Consider the following 10219-nt stretch of genomic DNA (forward strand, 5'->3'; position numbering starts at 1 on the left):
TCACGGTTTGGTACCCCTTAGGGTGCTAAAATTTAAAAATGACTTCTGTCAGAGTTATCGTGATAGCTTTAAGGGTATTGAGCTTAAAAATATAAGAGGAAGTAAATGTCAGTCAACAGATTTAGTACCTCTTGAAGGTAAAAAATTGTCTGAACCACACCCACAAAACAGAATTCTGGGTTCCTTTTAGAGATTCTTTTCAAAATTTCTGACAATCACCCATGTCATTTTTATATGGGAGTCAACCGCCCTCTCCTCCTCCTAGAATGAACGCAACCATATCAAAGGAAAGTGGCCGTTGTCTTGGCATAAAACAATTTTTCACACTAGTTCTCTTAGAAACATGGATATAAGTAATTGAAAATTAATTTTATGTGCTAACTATAAAATGGTTAAATTATTCAAAGACTTGAGTAGTTGGAAAGATTACTTGCAATCTGGGTTATTAATAATAGTGAAGTCAGGAAACTTGGTTTTTGACCATATCGTAGATGTCCATTTGACTGAAATCTTAGTTCTGTTACCAGTACTTCAATCTAACTTATTTTGTCACAGTAGGATGAACTTTTTTGTGTTTGAGTTTTTTCAGATCAAGAAAGAGTCAGCTGCATTGGTGCAATGAGGGTTTGCCAATTTCTTCATTCTTAATTTCATTACTGCTTTCGGTAGACTTCGTCATAACATTCACATAGAGTTTTGGATGGATATTTGAATTCTTTTTGTGAAGTTATTTAGGAGTATCTACCTAATGTCAGGTTACAGTAATTATTAGAAGGTGGTGAAACGGATCGGAAAATGATTTGAGAAAATAGCTAGGATTTTTTGATCTGAAAAACTCAAATACCACAAAAATTATCATCTTAGACTTTCCCATCGCCAACATTCTCGTTTTAGGATTTGAATCAATATTATTCTGTTAACATTTGTTTACATTGAATTGGTTCAATTTTCCCAGTCAAAGTTTTCACTTAAATTACTTTTCTTGTTGTGACACTTTCTTATCATGTTCTTTTTTACAAATATGGCACAACACTGTGTAATTACTTCCAAGAATGTGTAACATTAATAACTAAGCAACCAATTTGAAGCCTGCATGGTCAAATCAAATGTCTGTTGAAAGCTGGTAATCTAATTGCGTTCATTTCGAAATCTCAGTGACATCATGTCACGTCAAATCATGCAACCACTAACCCTTTGTGCCCCAATATCAAAATCTCCTCACTGTCCTCCATTTATTCCTCATAGTACAAGTTGGGAGAATTCACTTAAACATCAAGATGTTTCATCTTTGGTGATCATTTTCTTTTTTCTCATAACCTGAATGTGATTGGCAGTGATATTTTGAGAAGTTCAATGCTCCTCACTATTGGAGCATACAGGGTTGACCATACCTCTTTTTAAGGGATTTATTTCTTGAAGTTTATTGCCTTGTGGAATGGATGATTTTTAGAGGAGACATTCCACTTCAAAGAAATGTAAAATATTTTAATGTTTGTGGATAGATTGTTTTATATCATTGACTATAAAAGATAAAAAAGTTTTGTTATGCATGAAACTGTGTTCTCTTCTCTTCATTACACTTCCGGTTAGTGAAACGGTACTTCCTTATTTAGTGAATCAGCATTCTATTTATTTGATTGGGGTAATATTCTTTGTGTTGCCACGCAATGCTTCTCCAACAAACGGCTGCAGAAAACCGTACCTCATTCCTTTCCCTTTGTGTTTGCGGTCTAGCGAACAAACCAATCAAGTAACACAAAATTGACAATGACGTCAGTTTTCGCGGGAAAAAAGAACATGCTTTTTTTGTCACGCAACTCTCCTCCCAACGACTGCGTAGGAGAATAGGGTAATCTGGGCGGGGAAATAAACGGGTTGGGGTACAAATGTATAACAGAAACCTTATGTTAATTGTGTGATTGAAATCCCAGTACCTCTTGTACAAACCTCATCCCTAAGCTTAGTAGCCGCCCACACAATCGTTCAGGCCCCAGTTGTTCAAAGAGCGGATAATTTTATCCACTGGATAGGTCGTTATCCCGCAGATGAAATGTGTGCAAGAATTTCCTGATAGCCTTATAATTTGTGGATAGAGTAGAAGCGTATGTCAAATTTAAGTGTGGGATTGTGTGGAAAACTTGCCAAAAGCGTTAGTTGAGTGCATTTGCTCCGCTGGATAGTGACTTATCCAGTGGATAAAGTTATCCGCTCTTTGAACAACTGGGGCCTGGTCTCGAAAATCAGCACCCGTTTCTCCCTCCACCCCCACAGAGAAAGACTTCCCTACCAGCGACTGCCTGGGAAGCTACGTTATCAGGCGAATCTCAGCTTTCAAGGTGACTGGAGCCGCTTAAACAATACCAGTGAGATGATGGCAATGGCTACTTCAAATCTCATTAATAATTCATAAGCCCATTGACTTATCAAATGGTCGATAAAACATCACGTCCTTATTAGTATGCGGTGTTTTATGTTTTTCTCGTATGCTAATTTCCAATGTTCACAAAAGCATCATTGTTTCAGACTCTCTTGACACACGCTTTTCCAGAAATGTTTTTGAAGCCGTTAAAAAAACTTGCAGCAAGTGTTTTATCGGGTCTAAAACCACATGGTTTCGCCTCGTGGTTTTTAAATCCCGATAAAACACTACTGCTCGTGTTTTAAACATTACGTAAAGCCTCCACGCGTTGAGAATGTGGTAGAATATATTATTAAAAACGGGAAGTAATTCTCGAGTTTTGATTGGCTTAGAGTCCATGGGATATGAGCCATTATACCATGATCTATTAATATTTCTTGGTTGTTTTTAATTGACAAGTTGTCCCACTTGCACTCATTGGATATGGGTTCATTATTAAAAACTGGATCATTGTATAATGCAATTCGAGGGATTTGATTGGCTTAGCGGCTATGGTATATGAGCCATTATACCATGGCCGAGATATGGCGACCATTAAATTTTCTGCTTGCACAGCAAAATCAGTAAGATCTAGCAATATTTCTTGATTGTTTTTAATAAAACAATTATTCCACTTGCGCTTGTTGGATATGAGATGATTATAGCCAACTCGGCGCTACGCGCCTCGTTGGCTATCTATCATCTCATATCGAACGCGCGCTCGTGGAATAATTGTTAATTATAGCCAGGCGCCACGCTTAAATTCTGCGTCATGTCATATATCCAAAGCGCGCTAAATTACATTTATTCTTTCAAGTATTCTTGTTTATTCTATACCATGACATATTCGCTGACACAAAAATTTCAGGACACTGACCCTCAAGCAGTACTGGATAAGTAGAGGTAGTACGGTGACCAGAAATGGAAATCGCGCAAGAAAGCCTATGATATAGGATTTCATCCCATGCCATAGAGAATACAGCCAATCAGAGAGCTAGAAGCCCGTTGCATATTCTGCGTAATGCAAAAGTAGTATTCTACGAAAAAAATCCCGGCTTTCAACGCGGCCTACAATTTTTTTCCCGCCAAAAGATCCATTGAAAAGCCTGCGACAGGTCAAAATTTTCATTCAGAAAAAATTACTGTTAACAACTAAAGCATGGAAGAAGGATACCCAGTTTTGACCTTAATTTTAAATCCTGGAACCAAACGTCGAACAGAAAAGTTAATTCAATAAGTGGCATGGGATGAATTAGTTATTCAATACATTCTCATAGTATACTTTGAATATCCTACTCGTGCCTTGATTTTACTAAGAAAAATCAAGTCACTCGTGGGGATATTTCACGGTATACCACTCGAAAGCATTACGACTCCAGCCCGTTCTACGCAAACTTCACTGTTTACTTAACTGACTCACAAGTTTTATAATTCTCGTCTTTCTCTCGCTTGTACGCTCCCTCAGTATGAAACTGATTTTTTTTTTATCAAATCACTTCTTGTCAAAAAAACAACATTTCCAAATTCCAATTCGACCTGGAAACAGTGGATAAAAGAGCTACTCTGTGGAATCCATTGAAATTTCCCATTATTTTATTTATATATATATTTATTTATTTATTTATTTATTTATTTATTTATTTATTTTTATTGTCATACCAAAGTTCAATTTGATTGGCTTAAGAAACTTCCACGAGCGGGGCTTGGGCTATCAACTTGGTTCCTACTCAGGTTTCTACCGTTGTCAAGATGTTTCTTTTGCTAGTTATCTGTCATTCAAAGCTTATTGAACTGCCAAACTCGATTGAATCGCAGATCCTAAGATAAACAAAAGTCACAAAACGCTAATGAAACTTTCGCGCGAACAGGACGCCAAACCTTTTCAATTCTGTTGATAAACCAAGCATTCGTGTCCACTCCCCACCGACCCGGCACCACAGTTTCTTTAGAAACTACATTAATCCCTTTTACTTTTTAAAAGTTCCGTTTCTTCCGTAAAATGATTCACTGGGACGACCCAAGAGAGTCGTGTTCCATTGACATTCCAACCTGACTTTCCGAAGATATTTGTAAATAGTAAACAATTAACCTCAATGCCCCCCCCCCCCCCCCCACACACACACACACACACACCACCCACTCTCCCTTCCCTTCCCCCTTCCCCCTAATCTCGTACCTTGATCTCAGTCGGTTCGGGAATGTCGAAATGTGAGATCTTGGTACGAGATTACCTTCCCCCTTCCCCTCCCCTAACCCCACCCCCTTCCCCACCCCTTCCCTTCCCTCTTCCCAGCTAAGTCATAAGACCACTGCTTAGATAAAGGTTGTGATTGAGCGTCCAGCATCGATACAGTACAAGGGGTCACCGACACCACAGTCAATCTATGTAAACAGCCATTAGTTCAGGGGATTATCATGCAGGCGATTGGTGCAAAAATATGACGTGTGACATTAGCTTTCATACGTAAATATTTTCTTTTGTCGTTTTTTGAATAAAATTTAACGTGAGTATAAATTGACTTTGGGTGGATGTTATTGCATTTACGACCTTCCTTTAACGAAGTCTCCAAGCTTTTTCAGCGATCATTTCAGCCATGCCGAAGTGTCCAAAATGCAATAAGGAGGTTTACTTTGGTAAGTTTATACTATGAACAATGATGTGCTCATTTTGCAGTCATTATCGAGCGGAGTTTATTTGTGCTTAACCTCTCCGTTTCAGTTGCTACGAAACGAAAAGACAGAGGCGCGTGAGCGAGAGTTTGAAACGAAGAAGGAGTTAAAGTGCATGGAAATTTGTTTAAAGTCCAACTCCTTTTTGTGAGATCGTATTTATCAGGAGCCCATTGGCTTCTGTATTTATTTATTCCGTTTGCGTGCAACGAAGCCTTTGTTTCACTCTCTCTGTCTGGGAATCGAGCCTCTGTGTATTATCAAACATATCATACTAAACTTGTAGCCTTTTCACCAAGACACAGACATCGATTGCCAGCCCGAAAAGGCTCGGCTTCGCTTTTTATCACCATAATGATTTCATGCAATTTCATTCGCGTAGTTATTAGCAAAAATCTATGGGAACAGAAAATGCTTGCATAAATATGTTCAGCTTTCTTTGATATGGAATTATTTCATGCCCTATCAGGCTTAATGGTAGGCAAACAACTTTACTTATTTGACTTTGTGGTTCAGTATTCACAGGCTATGTTAGTGTGCCTAGCCTTGTTCGAAGTCGTAACAGAGCATCGAAGGTGCAAATTTTCGCGAGGTTCATGGTTCATGGTTCATTTATTTCACACTATTTACATAAACTTAACATAGAAAGAAAAGTATAGTTACATCAGATGATTACAAGATAAAATATTTACAGTACAGACTATAAAATATGTGTGGTGGTCAAAGTAGCAAAGAATTTCGAGGCCCTGCGAGGTTTTTGCGCCAGGCTTGCAGCCGGTTGAAGCGCACACTCAGAAAATGTTTTTGTTTTAGCGCCAAGACAAGTGTCAAGAAAAACAATGCAACATAAATATTTTATCGGGGTTGTTTACTTTGTTTTTTAGCCGAGAAAGTGACTTCTTTGGGCAAAGATTGGCACAGGCCCTGTCTAAGATGTGAAAAATGCAACAAGACGCTTACATCAGGCGGCCATGCTGAGGTTAGTTTTGCACTCTCCAGAAAACATTTATTCGCAGTTTCTTTTTCAGCAAAATAATTTAGCAAAGTGATATTGGCATTTTGGGAATGCTTAATCAAGCATTTCACTGGCGTCTGAACACACTGGAAATTAAAGTGTATGTATCATGGTAACGGTAATGAAAACATAACCCGTATTTTCCATGGATTTTTTAAACTATTATTTCTCTCTTCTAGAACACTGAGAACTTTCTATTGCACCTTAGGAGAAATAATTTGAATGATAATTGTTTAAATGAATCATGAACAAAGACGATTTGTATGACGTAAAGACATTTTTTGTCTTTCTTTGACCTCAAACAAACAAATGACGCTTTTTGCTGTGGTAGAGAAAGTGGAAGACTATTTTTACAAAGGCTCGTAGAGCTTGGAGTTCCTGTGGAGCTGTAGGTACCTGTGGTAATTCGCGACACGAAAATGAGTTCAAATGCCGGCCATTTGATTTCTAGATAAAATTGTGATTTCACGGCAGAAAAAAAATTGGAAGGTCTAACTGCAGGAACAGATATTGTCATTTGAATGTCATGCTTTATAACAACGATTTTATTCATTGGATAAAAAAATCAGCAGAATCATTAGCTGACGAATAAAGAGCTGGCATTTAATGAAACATCTTTTTCTTTCGACTGTTTTTTTAACATACAAGAGAAACTATCCAATTTTTATGTACCTAAAAGTTCACAATAGTTGCAAAACTAGTTAAAATTTAAAATTCAATTTAAAAGATGACCCTTAACAAATTCGATACAGTTTATCTGGCTCTTTGGAATTTTTGACGTTAATTATCAGGTTGTAATCAAAATATATAAAATTTTGCATAAATTAGGGCGTGGGTGATCATGTGACCACAGCTAACATGGTAAATCGTCAAAAAATTTGGCCCCATTTGTGATCATCAAATTGTAAGCCAGGCTAACTGGAATAAAAACGCTAGACAAAAAGTGCCCCAAAAATGGTGATATTATGTGAGAACCATTCCTTAAGGCGGGGCTCTACCTGAATTTGAGTGAAATTTGAAGAGGTTTTAAGAGTGGATAGAAGAAAAAAAATGATTTTTTGGAACACTAACAGACAGTTGATACCCACGCAAGAGCACCCCAGGTTGCTAGTGGACTAACTTGGTATCCATCTATTAATTATTAACTACAAATTCTAATTTTAAAACTTCACTAAATCTTCAATATTTCCTATTTCTCTTAATTTTATTACGCATTTAAGAAAAACTATCTCCTCTTAAATATAACTAAAAATCACCCAAAAATTTACAAAACACCCCAAAACATTGATTTGTGTAACGAGCATAGGGTTTTTGTATTGCTTGAAACGCGAACGAGATATTTCCATTTAACCGATTTTAAGCGGCGTGAACACGGCTTTCAGGTGTACCCCCGCCTTAATTCAGGTGAGTCGCTAATTTGAGTCAGGCAAAACTAACTTTCGGGATATCACTGGAACAATTCCCTACTAAACAAATATTTGTGACTGCCTTTCTGTGGTCAGTTCATTCTCCACACAAATGAGATGTAAATCCCCTTGGAATAAAGCAAACACGGGAATGATGCCAGATACCGTGAAATACTGGCTTTTTATTTTCTTGGGCATTTGCCAAGTGTATTTGCAGTGAAGGGGACTTTTTTGGCTAGAAGTGAGGAAAGAAATGATCGATTTACTGGATAAGCTTCTTCCAATCTATGCTTTTCTCTATTTGCTCTATAGAGGATCAGGCCTTCCTTAGGGGAGGGGGGGAGAGGGCAGCGATGAACAACAACAACAACAACACTTTATTAAAAACAGAGAGTTACAAGTTACGTATATACCTACTCCCAAATAGCTAAAGCTAGTCGAGGTGGGTGGGTATGACTATATTAAAGTAAATGCAAATAAATTTTGGTGTTTACAAATTGACATTATTAACAAAGTTTACAAAGCAGCAGCAGCAACTAAAATAAAACTGACTTAAATAAGTAGTAGACAAATAAGTGAATATACAGAACAAGAAAGGATTCGCAAGCTATATTGACAGAAATTAAGGCATGAAGGTAGTCGCCTCCCACCAATGTGGCCCGGGTTCGCCTCCCAACTCCGCTTGGCGTGATATGTGGGTTGATTCTTGTCGTTGCTTCGAGAAGTTTCTCTCCAGTTTTCCTTCGATCTACTGAATTGTTCAAAATTCCAATTCAATCTGGAATCTGAGGGCCACAGGTTGTGTCAGTCTAACTAAGAACTGTTAAGTATCAACTTATATTTATGTTGTTTCCTCAGCACAACGGCAAGCCGTATTGCAATAAGCCGTGTTACAGTGCATTGTTTGGGCCAGGAGGTTTCGGACGAGGCGGAGTAGAATCCCATAAATACTAACAAGTAAGTTAACACCTTGCAAGCTTAAGACTGGTCATCAAAATATAAAGGCTTGCGATTTCCATACGATCGATCGCCAGCAATAGGCCATTTTACAGTTGTGTACTAAGTGACCTGGCCTTGCATGGGAAGCGAGGTGACCTTGTTTTGATACAGACCTCACTGCTTTTCATATGTACATCATGCTGTTCTTATGCTAACTAGTTTGCATTTACATATGAAAGCAGTGAGGTTTGTATCAAAACAAGGTCACCCCCAGCCTCGCTTCCAACGCAAGGAAAGGTCACAAAGCACACAACTGTAAAATGGCCTATTGTTGTAATTCACCATAGAGTAAACTTACTTTTCTTACCAACAATTTAAAACAAATACTATCCCGAGAAGCAAAACAAAAAATTTCGAAATGGTAACCCTCGGAACAATTGTAGTCTCGAGACAGAAGTACTCCATTGTTCTTACAGTAATTGTTCACCCTGACGTCGTCCCAATCCTTCACTGAGTTCTTGTCACGGCAACGAACAAAGACTATCGTTAGCAATTCAAGGCTTATGCATAGGCTTAGCCACAAGTTGCTCGGCAACTTTTCGGCAACTTTTGAGATTTTCGGCAACTTTTTAGAATTTTGGATTTTTGGCAACTTTTAGAATTTTCGGCAACTTTGGGCTTTTTGAGGCTCTTTGAAGCCACTTTCTTCACGTTTTGAGCCACATTGATCAGTTTTCGATAGACATTTATTCAATTTATTCTAAAATACAATAATTAGGGCTTAAGGCCCCCCCATGGGTTGATTTTTGTGATGTCATTCTGATAGACTATTTGTTGATCAAGTGAAATGGAAAGAACCTCTGATATTATCATTGGTCTTTGACAAATAAAGTTTTGATAAGAAGCAATGTGCGAATTTTTAATCTTTAACACCCGAAAAAAGGTACGAAAAGCAGAAAAACTTCGGCAACTTTTTGGCAACTTTTAGACACTTTTATCGGCAACTTTTTTGGGATTCATCGGCAACTTGTGGCTAACCCTACTTGTGCAACATGCTCTCAGGTTATCCAATCAGGGAAAACGCGTGATCAATTCCGCCAATCAGAAACCAAACCACAAGAAATCATTATTGGCATGCGCCAGTTTTCCCGCTCTTTCTGTCTGTTGCGGCAACTGTAACAATAACCACAACCATGACAACGGATGACGTGATCACATGATAACGACGATAACGAGAACAAAATTGACAACTATAACAGCACTGGTGCAAATTTCTGCAGCGCCATAGCTTTCCAAAGGCTTCTGCGATGTCAAATAACAAATACGCCTTTGCATGGTAAAAAAAATTATCGATAAAATTGAAACATTAAGATAATACTAATGTAAAATCAAATAAAATCCATGTTTCTTAAACTGAAGCAGCTGCTAAAATACTACGATTGACAGGCCCGTACGCAAATGATTGAGGCAACTGGTATTTGGTATATAGAGTCTCGCGTTACAGCTCTCAGTAATTTTCGCGTTAAGTTTTTGATTGCCGAATCCTGCGTCATAATCATGTCTAAGATGTTGTCCCTCCTTTCAAACTTTTCTGATTTGTTCATTTTCACACTGTTACCTTTAATATATTCCTTTGCAGGTTCCAGATGTTCATGAAAACAACAGTTGAAGACGACTAGAACAAGGACCAGACAATTTTCTCTTTGTAGTTTTTTCGACGGATTTTTTTTTTAGTGTAAAGGGATTTGACCACATGCAAATAAAATTACATACCCATGCACTGCATATTTC

At 37.9% G+C, this 10219-nt stretch overlaps 1 protein-coding gene across 1 annotated transcript; it reads left to right on the plus strand.

Moving 5' to 3' along the window:
* Nucleotides 1-4901: 4901 nt before the first annotated feature.
* LOC146485425 (cysteine-rich protein 1) lies at nt 4902-10213 on the plus strand. Its single transcript, XM_085103527.1, has 4 exons — nt 4902-5032; nt 5953-6047; nt 8348-8446; nt 10068-10213. Exons 1-3 carry the CDS (start codon nt 4993-4995, stop codon nt 8441-8443), a joined length of 231 nt encoding a protein of 76 aa, XP_084959653.1. The 5' UTR covers nt 4902-4992; the 3' UTR covers nt 8444-8446; nt 10068-10213.
* Nucleotides 10214-10219: the final 6 nt, after the last annotated feature.

Source organism: Pavona decussata, unplaced genomic scaffold (genome assembly GCF_977016875.1).
Source record: "Pavona decussata unplaced genomic scaffold, jaPavDecu1.1 SCAFFOLD_26, whole genome shotgun sequence".
NCBI classification, from domain to species: domain Eukaryota; kingdom Metazoa; phylum Cnidaria; class Anthozoa; order Scleractinia; family Agariciidae; genus Pavona; species Pavona decussata.

Bases quoted from the DNA above. Each gene is read 5' to 3' on its own strand.
- LOC146485425 (XM_085103527.1), top strand. From the start codon at position 4,993: ATGCCGAAGTGTCCAAAATGCAATAAGGAGGTTTACTTTG. The intron at 5,033-5,952 runs GTAAGTTTATAC...TTTGTTTTTTAG, and splicing joins CAATAAGGAGGTTTACTTTG to CCGAGAAAGTGACTTCTTTG. The intron at 6,048-8,347 runs GTTAGTTTTGCA...TTGTTTCCTCAG, and splicing joins CATCAGGCGGCCATGCTGAG to CACAACGGCAAGCCGTATTG.